At 38.8% G+C, this 19,353-nt stretch overlaps 1 protein-coding gene across 1 annotated transcript in view; it reads right to left on the bottom strand.

Annotated features, from left to right (window-relative positions):
• The window catches only part of LOC121931669 (potassium voltage-gated channel subfamily KQT member 1-like), a 330,206-nt gene extending 317,723 nt beyond the window's left edge, over positions 1 to 12,483 (bottom strand). The window contains exon 1 of the mRNA XM_042469647.1: positions 12,077 to 12,483. Coding sequence (XP_042325581.1) covers positions 12,077 to 12,483 — 407 coding nt within the window. The remainder of the gene's footprint in view (positions 1 to 12,076) is intronic.
• Between the last annotated feature and the right edge of the window lie 6,870 nt (positions 12,484 to 19,353).

Genomic DNA, 19,353 nt, shown 5'->3' with positions numbered 1-19,353 from the left:
TATAAGTAAAAAACAAATCTATTTAAAGACTGGTGAAAAAGTAATAATAATAATAATAATAATAATAATAATAATAATAATAAATTTTATTTCTACCCCGCCCTTCCATAGATATGATCAGGGCGGCTGATGTTTTCAGCAGGAGTACGTCAATTAGAGTGGACACAATTCAGATAAAATTACATGGAATCCATGTGCTTTGGTTTCAGACATTCAAGTCCACAAATTTGGCAAACATGTCAAAAATAAATAAATAAATAAATAAATAAATAAATAAATGTCAGCCCAAAAACCCTGACTTATTATGAAAACCTTTGATGGTTTGTTTAGAAAATCCATAAGTTTTCAGTTTAAATGTCTGGTGTCCAAACAGTATCACAGACTTACAGAAATGTCTTATAAAATTCTCCCCCCTCCCCAAAAAAAAAGAAGAAGAGGAAGAAGGGAGGAAGGAAGGAAGGAAGGAAGGAAAGAAGGAAGGAAGGAAAGAAAGAGGGGGGGGGGGGACAAAAAAAGAGCAGTCTGGGAGTTAGATCCTAGAGTCTCTTTACTGACATTCAAAGAGACATTTGTGGTAGTCTGGTTTAGAGAGACATACAGGAATTCAGTAGACATAAAAGACAAAGGGAACCCCGCAGACATAAAAGACATAAAGGAATCCAGTAGCACCTCTGAGACTAAGGGGTGAAGCAGATGAGGGGGGGGAGGAGTGGGCAGACCCGGGGCCATGGTGAACACTTGCCACGGCCTGGAGGACACCTCCTGCCACAGTCCCAAAAGGAGTGGAAAAGATCCACTTCTTTTGAGGGGCTGTTTTGGGGCACCTTAGGCAATCCCAGTGTGGTGTTCCCAGGCTCTCTGGGAGCATGTGCCACGTAAGAAAACAGCCCCTCAGAGTGTCCAGAAGCTGCCCCTGTTTGCCCATCTGTTGCGGGCCTAACTGGAAAGAAGACATTTCTAGAATAAACTTTCATGGCCTCAATACATTGCATCAGATGCATAGACTGAAGTCTCTGTGGTCAAATATATACATATGGGAGTGATGGAGTGTTATAAATAATGGAAATGTTGCCATGGTGATGAGTATCAATTAACAATGACTGTATAGAAAAGTTAAAAGAAAAATATGGGAGGCAGGTTTTGCATAATAATAATAATAATAATAATAATAATATTTATTTGTATTCCGCTTTTTCACATGGAATCAAAGCGGATTCCAACAGTATAAATAAAACATCAAACAATCAAAAATTACAATTTAACCCCCCCCCGAAACCCCAACCCTCCCCCCAGTGATAAAAACAGTAATCAACTTATAAAAAAGATTCAACATAAAACATTTAAACTATCCAATAGGAATACATAAAAAATTAGGGCAGATTAGGGTAAAAATTAATTTTCCTATAGAGGAGGGGGAACGGGGGTGATGGTATTAATCAATTTGATGTCGGTACATGAGGGGGTTGATAGTTGGTGTATGAATCTTGCCAGTGATTCCGGTCCGGTGGCAAATGGATGAAGACGTAGGTTATCTCTCCAACACAGGAACAGAGCGAAGCTCCAAACATAAGCTTTTGGCTTGCTTGGAAGAATGCCTGGAGAAACAGCTGCTAGATCAAAGAATCACTCTCCAGCAATTCACTGCTAAGAGGGCTTTATTGCTTTGTTTCAAATAACATGAGTTAATCACCACTATACAAAAACTCTTACCAACCAACACACCACACTATCTCAAAATCCCACAGCACAGCATTTTTGCTTATATACAGAATTATCATGAGGCGACCACTAAGTCCTGCCTCTTCCTATACATGTTGCTATGCACCATAGACACCAATCCCTCTTCAGACTGAAGACATAGCATATTTACATTTAGTCCTGCTCAGTTGAGTTTGAGCATCCAGCTGCTGCTTTGGACTCCAGCTGTAGCCAATTTGCAACCATTGCCACATCTGAACATTTTCACCTTCAGTACATTAACAAGGGGGAGGCAAGTCTAATGGATCTAACCTAGTCTGGAAAGGCCTACCAGAAGAGATCCGTCTTAACAGTCTTTTTTAAGGCTTTCAAGGTGGTAACATGGTGGATCTCGTCTGGCAGGTTGTTCCAGAGCCTGGGAGCGGCTGATGAGAAGGTCCTCTGGGTCATGGCTGAAATTCTGGTCTTCTTAGGTTGTAGCATAGAAATTCAGATAAACAGGTGAACACACACACACACTTATATAGTGGAGGAAAGTCTTTGTCTTGTAGTCAATGATTCCCCAACTTTGGTCCTTCAGGTATTCTGAACTTCAGCTCCCAGAATGCCGGAATGTAAGCCAAGCAGGCTAGGACTTCTGGAAGCTGAAGTCCCAAACACCTGAAGGACCTGACTTTGGGAATCATTGATCTAGTGCATTGGTATGGATGTGGGACCAGTAAAATATTGTCATAAATCAAATATTAATATGTTGTAGAGTGCCAAGAAAGTATTGTCTCTGTTCAAATCAATGCTAGTAGATAGGAATTTGTGATTATATCCTAATTTAGCAGTTTTCCTTTACAATCTGCCTTTAATTTTTGTTTCATTTTGCTTTTTAGTTTTTGTTTAAGACTTACTATTTGGAGGTTCAGAATTTCAGGTTTAAATGCTCTGCACCCATTTAGGGGGAGTCCCATTTCTAATGTCAGATTTGTGTTGAATTATCTTCTGACTTAGAGACCATCCTATTTGTTCTTTGTACAGAGAGGCATCAAATCCTGTCTCCCACTTTGTCCTTTTCATTATTCTTTGAGACCATTGTGAAAGCAATACTTATCACCACTGTGACATGTTTTGCATTTCTATTGCTTTTCACACTCCCATCCAGCTCTCAGTTGTTTGTGTGTGTGTGTGTGTGTGTGTGTGTGTGTGTGTGTGTGTGTGTGTGTGTGTGTGATTGATTCCATGAAAGGTTATGGTAGAAAGTTCTTCTACCCAAATAGTTTCAAAATTGCTGCTGGGTTTTTTAAATGTCTTTTTATCCCTTTATTAGAGCTACCACCATTTAAATCCCTCTTTGCTACTCTAATGAAGATGTTTATAAACTTGCTCATAAATTACTCCTATAAAATAAAACAATTTTATTTGCCTATTTTGTTAGAAAGAGCGTGGATAAATGAACTCCTTTTTGCACATAAAGATCAGTTGACCTAAAGTGGCAAAATTTTGGAATTGTAGTTGAAGTAACTGAATTTTTATCTAAAATGTTGAATCAGAAGGTCAGCTTCTGTGATGCCTTCTTAATATTGTCAATAAATAGAGGAGACTGAGGGGTGAATCAGATGGGGCAAAAGGAGTGGCCAGAGGGACTGCCAGATGCTGTGGTCCTGAATGGGCTGTGAAAAGGAACAGTAAGAAATCACTCCTTTTGCAGCCTGGTTTGGCCCATAATAGGTGGCCCCAGGGCAACGTCAGCACAGCCTCCATGTGATTTGGGGATGTGCATCATATGCATGCCTCTCCGCCAGATTGGCTCAAAGGCAGCCCTTTGGGATTGTCTGTTTGAGGCCAATGTGAGTCTTTTTAGTAAACAAATGTCCTGAAAAGGGTGGATTGCTTGTTACCCTGAGACAATGGCAACAACACATCATGGGCCCAATCTGGCCTTATGCTGGCCCAAATAGAAAAAGATTTGCTCTTATTTGCTGCAGCCAAATGCCACACCACAGGAGCATCTTGAAGCCACCTCCGTGTAATTGGTATTTGTCTTACCAATTATATGACTCTAAGAACAATAACCAAAAAGACAATATTAACCCTATTTGGCAACTCTTTTGTCTATAAGCATTTTATGAGTCATCCCTATTGCTCTCCTCCTGTGCAAAGTTCTGGTTATGTCTCTGATCTATTTCCTCATTTGAAACCCGATGATATAGTAATGCTATTGTTAGACCTATTTTTCCACTTGTTCTGAAAGATTTTTTAATGTCATTGTATCAGAGGCCCGTTACAGACGGGCACCCTAGTACGTGCTCGGCACATACTAGGTTTCGAAAGGGGCGTCCTTTCCGGATGCCCCTAACCCTAGTATGTGCTGAGCATGTACAAGATGGCGGCACCCGTTCTACACGGGTGCCGCCATCTTGATGTCATGGACACCTAGTGTCCGCACGTCGCATGGCGGAAATGATGCCGCGGGTGCGCCATTGGCGACTTGCGGCGCCATTTCCGTGCCGCAAGAAGAAGCTGCATTTTGCAGCTTCTTTTTTGTTGCATCCAGGAATCGTGCGGTTTGTCCTCTGCGGTTCCCGGACACAGCAACCAGTGGAGTCAGCAGACCGCCCTTTTTGGGTGGTCTGTAAAGCGCTAGAGTTATCTTAAAAAGAGTTATCTTATTAATAATAATAATAAAATATTAAAATGAAGAAAACTATATTTGGTTCAAAACAGACTGCAGAAATAATCCTGTTTGAGACTGCTTTAACTGCCCTGGTTCAATGTTTGGGAACCCTGGGAACTGTAGCACAAGAGCTCTCTGACAGAGAAGGCTACTTGTCTCACAAACCACAGTCTCCAGGATTCCCTAGCATTGAGCCAGGGCAGTTAAAAGTGGTCTCAAACTGAATTATTTCTGCAGTGTGTTTTGGACCTTTGTGTAACTTTTTAAACTTTGTATCTTGTTTTTTGAAAATTATAGGAAAATGTCATAGGAAGAAAATATTTAAACAATACCATATTTCTGACTATCCTGTTTGGCTTCCAAATTGATAGACATTTCAGGAATGATGTCAGTAATAATCCATACGTCTGCTCATTTTGACTCTCTGCCTAAAAAGCTTTTAATTTAAGACGTGATCTCAGAATCATCATCCCAGCCGGACTACTTGCTTAAACTCTGTTAATTCAAATGCTATAATTGCATATGCTAATAAGATTTCAATCATTTGCTGCTATAAAGAAATGTATATTATGTTATATTCAAGATACAGTAAAAAAAAATGCTGGCCATCATATCAGCTTCATTGTCCTACATATGTGTTGTTTTCCCAGATGTGATTTGATGTTTACCACTTGAAAATGAAAAATATTTCAAGTTATTTAATCAGATAAGTAAAAAGCCTTCTGTCTCCCATAAATATTCCTGGGAAATTGCTGAGTTGTAAATGTAAATGTATAAAAGGAAGGTCAATCTGTTTTCATCACCAGTATTTCATATTTCAAATGCTTTAAAAAAAAAGAAAGAAGGACATCTAAGTCCTAGCTCCAAATAGGCTTAGCGATGACTATTCACGTATTTAAATCTACAGAAATGAAATCTGTTTAAGCTTTAGACATGATTATATGCTATAAGTATAGCCCTTGAAATGAGTCCCTGTCCTTTTAATTCACAAACTCTCATTATTCACCAATAGTATTTTTTTTATTATTTGCTAGCAAAAAAAAAGGTAATTTTGGAAGATAGCGAGCAATAAAGAGAAAATATGATTTAACAGAAGTTTCCATTATTTCACAGAAGTATAGCCCTTTATTTTAATATACTAGTAATTTGTCTTAAACAGGCTCGAAGCTAGGCTGGGGCAACCAGGGCAACTGGGGCACGCCCTTGGGCCTCCAGCCAAAAGGGGCCCCAAACGGAGGTGCACTGTGACACATGGTAGGACCCAGGAGCATGCAAACACTCCGCCCTACCAAGTCCTACTTTCTGCCCCAGGGCCCCTGAAGGTCTAGAGACAGGCCTGGTTTTAAGACTGTTATTTATTTTTACACCCTCTGCCCCCTATTCCCAGGATATCTCAAAGTGAATTTCAATCAAATGCTTGTTTAATAACAACAATGCTGAACTCAGGTTCAGGCTCTAATAATCATAATCCCATTCACATTTTGATCATATACAACAACAAGCAGCATGATAAAGGTTCTATCATTTGGGCTTCTTCCAGAGCAAGTACAGTATTTATTCTGCAATCAGATTACCACTTTTATGGAATGGTCAGGATATGTGTGTCCCAGTGGTAATATATTCTACAATGTCATTTTCTCATGTTTGTCTATTTCTTCTTTCTCCCTCCCTCCTCCTTCAAGTGAAAAATATGGAATAGCTGCACATTGTTTTTGCCTGGTGCTGTAGTAAAAAGAATTACCCTACTACCTGTTAGTGTTTACTGTGGTGATTGGTTAATTATCATGCAGCACAATCCTATCCATTTTTAATCACAAGTTATGTTCTACTGTCTTGAGTGAGATTCGATTATCAGAAAGTCTATATAGGATTGTAGTTGGAAGAAAGGACATAGTCTGATTGTATGTTGTTTTCCTACTTCTTACATAGGTACAAACTATGAAATTTTGTGTAAAATAAGAAGTAATGTCCTTACTTCTTAATATTATTCTTAATAAGAAGTAATATTCTTAATAATAATATGCTTAAAGTTAGAAATTAACTTTCTGGCAGTGTGTATTTTGATTGGTAATACGGTCAGCCTTTGCTATCCATGGAGGATCTGTTCCAGACTGCCCCCCCCCCCCCTCAGATAGCAAAAAACACAACTCTCCAATCCATTGTTTTTAAAGGGCACATGCACCCATGCCCATTTATAAAGCTGGGGCTTGCCATCCGTGGAAGCCCAAATCCACAGATGGCAAGTCCACGGTTGACGCGGGCACACTATAAATATTTTTACTGACTTTTAAAGGAACTTGGGCACGGTACATACCTTCCACATTGTCTGGAGCAGTGGCAGAGTTTTTTCCTCTGCAGGGAAGCTGCAGCCACCAAACCACGCGGTTTCCCTGCAGATGAAAAAGAACCCGCAAAAAGCGGGTTGTTTAAAGCTGCTGGGGCAGCGTAACATGTGTGCCACTGCAACGTGCAAATGCCGCGCTGCACTAACAATGCCAGCACCCATGTCTACAGTGCTAGGGATCATGTGGTTGCTGTGCGGTCCCTTAACCCTAGTATGGCACCAGCCGCACCTTATTTACTTTTTGAGGGGGACACTCTTTATAAGTTGGTTAACAGTTTTCAACATTTATGGAAATCAGATATTACTCATGGTATTTCCTTAATGCTGGTCCAGTGTGGTCTAGACCTCTTCTTGTACTGCGGATTGCCCTAGTGAGATTAATAACTGGTAGGTGAATATAAGATTGTACAAATTAATAAATCTTTCAAAATTTGTGGAGGAAGAACTGGCTGACATAGTCTTAGGTCAGTGATGGCGAACCTATGCCACACATGCCAGAAGTGGCATTTTGGGCCATTTCCCCAGGCACGGGGCAAGGGAGAAGACGGAAGAGGAACGTGCATGCCCGTTCCTCCCCCTCCCTGCCTTTTCCTGGCCTCCAGCTGTCTCTTGGAGCCAGCTGGAAGCCAGAAAAGGGCGCTCTGGAGAAGGAGCCAGAGGAGTGCACTTCTGGCTCCTCCTTGCAGCCTTCTCCTGGCCTCCAGCTGCCTCTTCAAGAGAGCTAGAGGCCGGGAAAAGGGTGGAGAGAGGAGGAGCAACCGGCGTGTGCCAGTTGCTCCTCCCCAGGGAGCTTTGCCGGCCTCCAACTGTCTCTGGAGAGACAGCTGGAAGCAGGAAAAGGTCCAAGGAGAGGGAGGCAGGGGGGCTGCCCATCTCTCTTCCTTCCCACTTATCCTTCCTGCCCTCCAAGTGTCCCAAATGGGGCACTTGAAGGACAGGGAAAGGTCCGTGGGGAGGGAGAAAGGGGCCCTGCCCATTCCTCTTCTTCCCCTTTTGCCTTTCCTCATCCCCAAAGGGCAAACCCCTTCTGAACAAATTATGTCAGGAAAATCCTGTTATAGGTTTGCCTTAGGGTCAGTATGAGTTAGAAATGACTTGAAGGGGCACAACTATCACAACATCAACAACGTATTTCAGATGGCGTGCAGTCCTTTTACAAATTACTTGTTGGTTATAGCAAGCTTTCCACACATTTCAGATAGTAAAAATAAAATTTATTATTGTTGCTCTTAGACATTTGGATCCTGAAACTCTTGTCACCTTTTTGTAAATTAGCCAGATACCTAGCAGTATATACTGATCTACCTTATATGTACCAGTTCCTGTTCTACTGCTGTACTTCCTCAAAGCTTAAATAAGAAGACTATTTCTTTCAGAATGTGGTGGTCTCCTTCTTTGGTTTTTAAATAGAGGCTGGATGGCCATCTGTCAGAGGTGCTTTGATTGTGTTTTTCTGCATGGGATGGCAGGAGTTGGACTTGATGGCCCTTGTAGTCTCTTCCAACTCTATGATTCTATGATTTTGCAGATGGGAAAAAGTCCCTTATGAGACCAGAAAGTCTTCAAGCAGTGAACTCTCTTAGCCTCAGAGGAAAGCACATCTCATGGTTTGCAAAATAGTTTATCTTCTGTACAAATATAAATATTGAGTTCAGTTCAAAATAACTGTCTATAAAATTTTTGTGCAGTTTCAGCAAAAAAAAATAATTAAATTTTTTAAAAATCCCTATAGTTAGTTATAACAATAAACACATTTTTCATAAGCCTAGCTTATACTGCATCAATTTACTCACAAGATTAAAACCCTAGGCTAATTAACTTTTTGAACCTTCTAATGTGCATGCACTCCAATCAGAGCTATCATTATTACTAAATTACAATGGTGTTTTGAATCATGTGGTTTTGTTTGTATGTGCTTAAAAGGATGCACTATTGTTTTAGTCCTGGTTTTATAGTAACTGATTTTATCAAATTACTAAGGATTCTGTATGGATTCAGGGGTGGGTGATACAATGGGATTTATTACATGGAGGAGCAAAGCATCCTTATAATTAAATCTTGTTATTTACACTATTGGGGGGAAGTTTATCACACCTCTTCATGCTTATCCTGTTCTTCCCCCATCCGTAAACCATAATGGACCTGTCATTTGGTATTAACGGGAGTTTATGTTAATACCTAATGGCATATCCATTACTGTTCACAGACGGGAGAGGAATGGTATAAGTGAGAGGGGATGTGATAATCTTCCCTCTGATCGTGTGAATAACACAGTTTAATAACAGGATAAGGATGCTTTGTTCCCGTGTGATAATCTCCATTGTGCTGTTCCATTGGCTGACACAACACCACTGCTGGTACTTTCTGGGTATTGTCACCACATTCTTCCTTTTTGCTACTTGTCATGTGGAATAAAATTTATGAAAAGACACTCAAGAGGACATTATGAAATGAGAACTTCAGATTCTCCATTGTAGTCATTCATAGATTTTACTAGGGAAGACTGTCAACAACTTCTCTGATCAAGTTTCAAACGAAATGGGTGATTTTTATTTCTAACTGTACCTATCTCTGTTTTATCAAAAGAAGAAGCATATACAGTTGGTCCTCTGTATCCACTGATTCATTTTCCATGGATTCAACCATCCAGTGATTGAAAATATTTTTAAAAAACAAACATCCCAAAAAGCAAGCCTTGATTTTGCCATTTCATATAGGGGGGAACCATTTTACTACACCCCTGTATTTAATGGGACTTGAGCAGCCACGGCATTTGGTATCCATGGTGTGTGTGTGTGTGGGTGTGCATGTGTCCTGGAACCAATCCCCAGCAGATATTCTTTGGCACCTCTCTACTAATTTCTCTGCATATGTGATTTTCAGAATTGAAATTATATTCCAAGGTTTGCTGGTTGACAAACTGTGAAAAGATATAACTGAGCCATTAACCTGATCAGGAATTTTAAAAACTTAGTCTAGGGATCATCATTTTTCTGTATTTTAACATATTCAGCATGCCTAGAATTCAAGTGGATGTAAATAATAAAGGCTCCAAATAAAAAAATGCCCAAAAGTCTGAAATCCTATGTATACGTGTACTTGTAAAGAATCTTGTTGAATACAATATGTCTTACTTCTGAGCAAATGTACATAAACATGCACTGTAAATTCTGTTGACCTTACATTAACACAATTCTGACCAAGAGGAAAAGACATGACCTAATGAATCTATATCCAGAGCTTCACTGTTTACCAGTATCCATGGTTTCTCACAATATTTTCCTCCCATTGAATTATTTATTTTCTTAACTCTGAAAGGTAATATCAGATGTGACAGAAGTTTGACAATGGTAGCTGAAAATACTTTCCTGCCAATTGTATATCAGAGCAGACCCTTCCAAGCCACCAGACACAATTCCCTCTTTCTGTTCTGACTCCAGTATGCTGCCTAGAGTTAAATAGAGAAGCAATTTCTGACTGCCTTATGAAAGAATCATTCCTTTGTAGCAAGCAACTTTATCTTCTAAGTTTGAATCCATGGCTATACCATCTAGTTTCTCAGGTCATATCCACGCACACGCACACGCACACGCACACACACACACACACACACACAGCCTTCCCCCAAAATACTCAGATGGTGCCAATTTTAAGCCATGGAGTATCCCAGATCATTAGGATGCCAACATATACAGGTCTCATTTCCCAAAGGTATCTAAGAGCAATGAAACATATGATCTGAACTTTATCTCACCACATTGTTTGCAAGGCTCACAAAATAGGTATTTGTTAAACCAAACCAAACCCCTAATTATTCTGTCATTTAAATGTTATCGGAAAATCTTAAATGCCCATGTTATTTAAGGCCTAGTCCCTTTTAGTTTAGGCTTAGGCTGATCATATTTTAGTTATCCATGTTCTGGTAATATCCATCTGGACTACTGTAATGTGCACAGTCTGGAGCTCCTTTAATGATAGACTTCAGCTGGCATGGAATACAGAAGCATGGATATTGAAGGGTGGGAAGGCTAGAGGACAGGAGCATAGTAGTAGATAGGGTAGTAATTTGACACTGGTACAGATATTCTGCTTGCCAGTGTGTTTCTGAGCCTAGTGTTGGTTTTAAGCTTCACAGCAGAGGTGAAGAATCTGTGCCCCTTTAGCCCAATTAACATGACCAAAAGCTTTGGGCCACAGTTTGATGGGCCATACTTTTCCAATCCTTCTTTAAAGCTTTGCATGATATGAGCCCATCTTGAGCCATACCAGAGACCCATCTGACCCTTCTACTACCAAGAGCATTTAAGATGGCATGTATGATGGAAAGAACTTCTTAATAGTGACAGCCCATGCTTCTAAAATCTATTTTCTGTATACCTTAAAGAAAGCCCTGAAAAGCTATTTGCTTTGCTGATTTTCTCTTGGATTGTATTTTTTAGCCACAACAATTTCAGTTTGGAATTTGAATGCTGGTTAGTTTTATCACATAAATTTGTTGTTTATGAATTTTTGTGTTATTCATGTTGCTACGTTATTGCTATTGTTTTTACTATATCAGCTGTTTTAAGAGAGCTATACTCCTAAAAATGGTCTTAAAATGTTTGAAATGAATAAAATGAGTAAATAAATAATATAGTGGAGGATTGTTGCCCCAGTCTTTAACACATTACATGGATCAGTTCTCACAGTAATTAATGCTAACTGCTTCCACATAATTTTTTTTTAAAGGAGATTAAGTAACTATCATCAAATTATTGAATTTTAAAGACCTTTAAGCAGCTTTTGATACAGCAAGACTTAATCATATTTAAATGAAAGGTGGAGTTTCTACACAGGTTATTCTATGAATCTATAAGCATGTCCAATATTTATGTAGTGCTTTCTGAGTTCCATGCATGCTTTCTTAATAATTCTTTCAATGGCTTATTTGATAAGCCAGTATTATTAGGGTGTCATTAATTATGACTGTCTCTGTAATGGTAGGTGCTGAAGTTGACAGGATAGCAGTTTAACTAAGATCACTTGTAAGATTTGCAGTAGAGAGTTCCATTCATAGTTAATATTTTACAGAAGCTCTCAGTAGATGAAAGACTCCAGGAGGATGTGTTCCAGAGAGGAACCAAAATAACATATAAAATTAAATTAAAAGTGATCCCCCAAGAAAATCCAAAGCTTTAGATAAAACTGTGTCAGAATTTTCCAAATAAATGGTTGGGATCATACATTCCTGGTTTATTCTGGTAAGCCTGGCATCTCATATAATCCACACTGAAAGAGAAACAATTTGTAGATCATGGCCAATGGTTCATTTTCTTTCCAATCTGTTTACAAGTCTAACAAAATATTCTTATGAATAGAAGGTAGGTACTTACACTGCAAAGTGATAAATAAAACACTTCCATCCACTGGGCCGTTCCAGGAAGTTGTATACATCTCCTTGCATACTAGTTTTAGTTAGATATGGTCCATAAAAGCACTTAGCAGCATAGGCCCGGCGTACCTCATTTCCTGTCATTAATTCACTGTTCATCTGAAATGCAGGATCCTGTGAGTTTTCCTCTTCAGAATTTGATGAAATTTTTGATTCATCTGTCACCAAAGAATCAGGATCAAGTGCCACAGAAGAGTACTGCATATTGTTTAAGTTTGTTTGCACTTCCAGTAAGGTTGCTGACTTCCTGTGTCCATTCAGGTTTCCCACTTGGGAGTCCGAACGTTGAATTTTACTGCAAAGGTTATACATTGGATGCCCACCAGTTTCACCATTACCATAAGACATTCTGTAATGCACTAGGAGTATTGCTCACCTTGATCAATATTTAAAATCATAAAAGGTATTGTATGTCCCCTTGCTCTGTTGTGCTCTAAAACCACCCAGGAAAGAGCAAAATATTATCTTGGAACTCCTCTGCATCACCAGTGGATGCAGTCAGTCTGTCACCTGTTACCTGGATTCTGAAATTAAATCACAAGGAGATATTTAGATAATGGAAGTCTCAAGTAATATATGCTAGAAAGGAAGAGATGAAGGTTTTGACAGTGGTAAGCAGGTAATTAGAGTTCAGTTACTAAAGCAAACGAGGTTAAAGCATGAACTGTATGTTATTTATAGACTACTTTGTTGCATAGGCATTTTCATTACAAATCAATATATTGCTTAAGAGTTTTAAATATTTACAGTGACACAAGAAAGTGAATTGTATATCATTTATGACAGCACATTATTTATTTCTAAAATTACTTAATACTTCTCAGACTGCACAGTTGTGGTATAGACCTAAAATATTTTTAGTGTGCATTTAAAAGTAAAAAGTGAGCAAAACAAATGCATGGCAGAGAAATGGAATCCGCTACAATTTGCTATTGAGATAACATTCTGGGCATGCTGTTTGATAACACTTGAAATAATCCAAAAGTTGAAGTGTAAGTCCAGCCTGTATAATGTCTTTCAGTTCTGGTTTATTGTATTTGTTATATATCTTATTGTTCTGCCAAAAACTCAGATTCACTTATACCAAGATATAAAAGCATTTAACAGTTTATACTACCTCTTTGAGTACCGTGGTTGACTTCTGGATTCACTTACTTATTTTGTAAAAATATATTCAACACTTGGAAAGGGCATATGTTTCATATAAAAAAGTGCAAATTTGTGTGTCTGTCTGAAAGTATAACATAAGGAAATTAATTATTCCTTATTTGTGTAAATTGTGTAAAAAAGTTGTGTAAATATTATGTATATACCTGTAGGAAATCCTCAGTGGCCTCTGGTGGTTGGTGGCTTCCAATCTATATCCTTTTATTGCATTTTGGCATTAAAACTCTAAACATCAGAACCAATGACCCACCACCAGCAGCCTTAAGATAAACAGGATATTTTACTGTTTTATACTGTTTACTGTATAGGATTTGGTAACAGTTCCACTGTTTCTGTATTTGATATTACAGTACCTGAAACAACTTTATACTGTCTTTCCTTAAGGAAATTACATATCCCACAAATACTGACTGAGCTAATAATCAGATACATTACCAAAATAGAATAAAACAAAATCAAATTTTTTAAAAATTGAAAAATTCAGACAGTTCATAACAAAACAAAAGTACTGTAAACACTGTCATTACTGTCATTAAGCCATTTAGTCTTCCCAGTTGCTTCACCTTCTAACAGAATGACCTCAAAAAATGCCATAGATTGTGTCTGTCCCTCAGTAGAATAGGATCAACTGAAGAAAGAATTTCCAATTTAAATGGCTTGTCAAGACAGTTTTTGGTGTTGATTAATGAGACAAACTTCTGTATTTACCTAACATATATTTTTGAAAACTGTTAATATTATGCATGTTGTATGTCTAACTGCATTTCTTCCATTTTCTAGTGACATTAAATGGAAGCACTTAACTTTTCTACCTGTCAGTGTATCATTTCAGAATGAATTATAAGAAAATCAAGATAACTCTTGCTTGCTCAAACCTTCCAGTAAATAAAATTTGCTTGAATACCCAGGCAAATATCCCTTAGTGTACAATGTATCATTGCAGAGTAAAGCTACTGCTAATTCATCCTGATTTGGTACGTGCACACAGAAAAAACAAAACCTGAAACCATCTGGAAAGCAGCACATACCCTCTCCTGTTGCATGTTGCTTTTTTTCTTTCTCTTTGCACTTCCCTCTGCTCCATATGGCATAATCCAAGGATAGAAGCAGCGAGAGCCTTGTCTGACTCTGCCCCTGCCTGATGAAGTCCCACCCTGACTTATCCAGAGGACCCTCCCATACATCTCTCTTCTTAGTATTGTTTTGGCACAAAACCTGTAGGGCATCATTCAGTGTCTAGCAGATGTGGCTTTCCCCCTGTATTCCAGTGATTAGCACATGGTTTTGCCAGGCAGATTTTCCCTTCTGCGCCCCTCATTTTCAAATTCAGGACAAGTGGATTAAGTGTAATTTTCTTATTTCCTCTGAATTCAGTCTTGGCACCAGTAGTGCCTAGTTTATATAATCTGCAGAAGCCTCTGGTGTTTTAAATGCCTGTGAAGACTTACTGAAATCTATGCAAGGCAATTTCAGCATGCCTTTTATCTTGACCATTACAGCTAAGCATGATCAACACACCTGCTATTTTGGAGCTTCCTTTTAAGGAAAAAGCAACCTGAATATGGAAGAGAGAATCCAGCCATTTCTCCAACCAACTTATAATGCATGCATGCTGGCAGAGGTAAGTACAAAATCTATATTTAATACACTTAAAAGGGAAGTCAAAGGATCCCTAGACTGTCTGCCACAAAATATCAACATCTGTGTTTTGTTAGATAAACAGTTGTCTCTTTCCTTAGGTTTCATCCATTAGCTGGAGGTTCGGTTTCACATGGTGACTACTCAATAATGACAACATGGCTATCCATGTTTCTCCAGGGAAGGTCTGGAAAACTCTTCACTTTCTAGTGACTGAGACATCAAGAATGCTTCCACACAGGACTTTTATCATGCCATCACCAAATATCATTCACTAAATTTAAAAAGGGCTCCAGTATCTGTCCCTTAGTTGTAACCCTCCGTTGTGGTTCCACTTCTACCTTTTCTCTTGCCACAGAAAAGCCATTAATGATAATTCTTCTGGAAATATCCCAAGAAAAACCTTTGCATCACAAAAGATTTGAATTCACCTGTTCGTCTCTGAATTACCATCATTTTAATTTAAAATGGATATTTCTAGATTTTGGGGATTTTATGGATTAACTGAGTACAGATGTTTTAATTGTATACCTTTTTGTATATGGTAGGCAAAGGGAGTTTGCAGATGGTGTAATACAATTAATCTTTGAGATGCACAACTGTTTTATCTGTCCTAGCAGTGCTAAGATGCTACAAATCCATAAAGGTATATTAATGCACATGAGCTATCTGTTCAAGAAAATTGCCTCTATTCTGTCTCTGAATGTTTGGGCAGAAAAAGAGACCAGACTGGTTCTGCAAACCTGTCACAGAGGCTCCAATAACTATTCTGACTCTACAGTTGACTGAAATTCATCTTACTACACTCTGGAGCACTGTCCTTTTGTGGAATGTTTGGGGTAGGGTGCATTTCATCCATATCATGGAACATTTACTAATGAATAGTAGTAGAGGTGGTTATTGTAGACTTTGCAATACCTGATAACAGCTCTACTGTACTACTATTCATTACTCAAGGTTCCAAGAGATGGATGAAATGCATCCCACCCCAAACATTCCACAAAATATTCTGACAAAACTGGAAAAATGGGATATATGTAACTTAGAAGTACCGAAGAATAAGCATCTAGAAGATAGGATGTGTGTTTGATGCAATCATAGAATCATAGAGTTGGAAGGGACCGCAAGGGCCATCCAGTCCAACCTCCTGCCATGCAGGAACTCACAATCAAAGCATCCCTGACAGATGGCCATCCAGGCACTGTTTAAAGACCTCCAAAGAAGGAGACTCCACCACTCTCTGAGGAAGAGTGTTCCACTGTCAAACAGCTCTTACTGTCAGGAAGTTCCTTTTAATGGTTAGGTGGAATTTATTTTCTTGTAGCTTGCAGCCTGGTCTGGGTCCTATTCTCTGGAGCGGCAGAAAACAAGCAATGTGCCTGATATAAACAACCATCAATATACACAAACTCTTCAAGTAAATAGTAATACAGAATTAAAGAAGGTAATAGACTAGAAAAGTAGTTAACAGTAGTTATCTCTTGTCCCCTGAGAGGAAAGGAGGTGGTAGCCCAAAAATGTTTGGGGACCACTAATACAGACCAATGATGAACCAGTCCTATCAATATGTAATGTTCTTTAACTTATGCTGGGAGTATTCAGGGGTAGCTGTGTTGGCCATGTAGCAAATCCAATAACATCCAAAATCCATCCAACAGTAACACTTTTATTGGACCAACCAAAATGCACAATATACATGTGGCAGACTTTCAAAGCTCCACTGGTTTCTTCATCAGGCAAAGTGTTAAAAACCATACAGGAGAATTTTTTTAAAAAAAGATGTCAGTCATAGGTCTGCATTTTTCTGTTTTTGTTCTTAGTTCAGATGATACAAAGGGGTATCTCTTACAGGCTAGCATCTATCTCCTCCTTCTGGCCATGTGGCTACTGGGAGATTCTCAAAGTCCAAGAAATTTAACATCCATCCTTTGTGTCTCCAAGCTTTGTGAGGCTACTGGCTTCTTTGTTAGGCAGAGGGCACCGAATTTCTCAAGAAGCCTTCATACTTTGCATCAGGAAAACTTTAGGTGTGTTGAGGTAAAACATGCCAATGCAGTCCCAATTTTAGAAAATATTTTACCTTTATTGGAGGTAGTAACCTCAAACAGTAAAGTCCTAGCCTATTGGCTCTCTCCTTAGGATTCCCCTGTTCTGGCTATAATGCGTGGCCAACATGGCTACCCCTGAATGTTTCACATTACTGCATTACTATATGAACTAAGAGCAAAAACAGAAAATGCAGGCTTCTAACATCTTTAGTTTTTCCCCCTCCTGTATGGTTTTTAACACCTTGCCTGATGAAGAAGCCAGTGGAGCTTCGAAAGCTTGCAACATGTATATTGTGCATTTTGATTGGTCCAATGAAGGTATCACTGTTGCTGGATTTACACTGTGAAGGTGGGCTTAAATCTGTCACAATCAAGTCACTGATTTGTTTAAAGTCACAAGTCATAACAAGGCATATACACAAAATTAAAGGCTTGTTGGATCTTATTTACTGTACAATCCAAAATGTACATTACAAAATCACAACATTCGACTGTTATCCAACACCATTGGAACAAAAAGACACACACACACATACACACAGAGTAGTGGTAGATCAGGTGTGTGCTTGCAGCTGTACACACATATGGAGAAAAGGACTTCTGCTAACACAAGTCCAAGATATCTTGCATTGCAAGCAGCAAAAAATGTCAAACTGTTTTGCAGTAAAGTCTGTTTTACAAGTTGTACAAGTGCTTTAACACAATGGGATTCTGCCTTTATACTGCTACAACTATTTAACTTCATTTAGTAATCTGTAGAAACTAGTCTGGCTCATTAGGTTTGGCATCATCAGGTGTGGTAACCCATGGTGTCACATACACACCATTGACCTCCTCCCGTAGTACATCATACAGAATCGTTAGTAATATTTGTTGTACTCATGTTACCCATTAATCATAATTCCTGTATATTACTGAATGTAATCTTAATCATTTTGATATAAAAACTAGCAAAAATAAAATTATACCTTTAAATTATAGTATCATATGCACAGTCTAAATGCATTTACATATACATTGCTTCATGTGGTTGAAGTGAAAAATTGGTAAAATATGACATATATTAAATATTAAATATTTTTTAAATTAAAAAAATAATTTATTTATTTTTAAAAACCTGTGGCCTCTCCTTTTTCCTCCCACTAAGCTTTGCTCCATTCACACCATCTCTTCATCATTTTAAAGTGACATTGGTGAATACCACATCCTGTTTCAGCCCAAAGGCAGATGTTTGAAGAGCAATGGTGTCACTCCCCCTTAGGTTGTCACCTGGTGTGTGGTGTACTCCTCGCGCGTCCATAGTGATGCCACTAAACTGGCTTGTCATGTTCAACCTTTGGCTGAATTTGCTCTTTTCACCTTGAGGTTCTGCCTCCTTTATCCTACTAGATGATTTTAAATTAATCTGGACTCCAAAGATCTTTCAGACACTCCAGCAATATTGTATCCCCTCTGAGTATCTTAACCAATTTGGGTTTCAGCACAGCCAAAGCAACACTTAAGCAACACATCCTACATGTGGTCAAATCAGTAATTAACAGGACACCTTATGTGCAAAAGCCAGCAAACAATATTTTGGGACTCTCAGTTCCTAAGCCTCAAAGGGCTTTCACACTAGCACATTTCAGTTCTCCCTCCCCACCCCAGCTTTGCTGGAGAGAAGGTTTCTGAAAATTGCCTTCATTAATCATGTGTGCCTTTCTGGATCAGAGGAAATCAAATTGGTGTCCCACATTCTTCGTTGATGCTTTTTTTATTATGATATTAGGAAAAAAATTATTCTGTGTGTGTGTGTGTTGAGCCTTGAAATCATTGACAACTTATGGCAACCCTAAGACAAACATATAATTGGGTTTTCTTGGCAAGATTTGTTCAGAGGAAGTTCCCCTGAGGCTGAGAAAGTGCAACTTGCCCAAGGTCACCCAGTGGGTTTCATGGCCAAGCAGGAGTCAAAACCTGCTCTCCAGAGTTGTAGTCAAACACTCAAACCAATATGCCACCAATTGCCAGGATGACCCAATTCTTTTTATGTTTCCTTCCTTCTTTGTAATGAAGAAGCCTTAATTACTTTAGTGTCACTAAATTTTGTGCTACCATGTGTACAATACAATAACCTTGTTTACAAGCCATCAGACTCCCCCCTAAACCTCACCCCCCACACACTGTTTTATTCCTTGTTTTGCCTATTAATTTAATTTTGTTGTTTACTTCTTCTTTTATAGTGCCAGTCATGCACCATAATAAAGACTGATTGATAGTAATCTGTAGCAACAACATAATCACATCCAGAACAGTGCGCCTGTGTCATACGTGGGCACGCCTTACGCGGCTTTCAGCATATGCTGAAAGCTGCGTTGGGAAAAAG

Source organism: Sceloporus undulatus, chromosome 5 (genome assembly GCF_019175285.1).
Source record: "Sceloporus undulatus isolate JIND9_A2432 ecotype Alabama chromosome 5, SceUnd_v1.1, whole genome shotgun sequence".
Taxonomy (NCBI): Eukaryota; Metazoa; Chordata; class Lepidosauria; order Squamata; family Phrynosomatidae; genus Sceloporus; species Sceloporus undulatus.
Note: the sequence above shows the minus strand (reverse complement) of the source record. Positions and strands in the feature narration are given on the sequence as shown.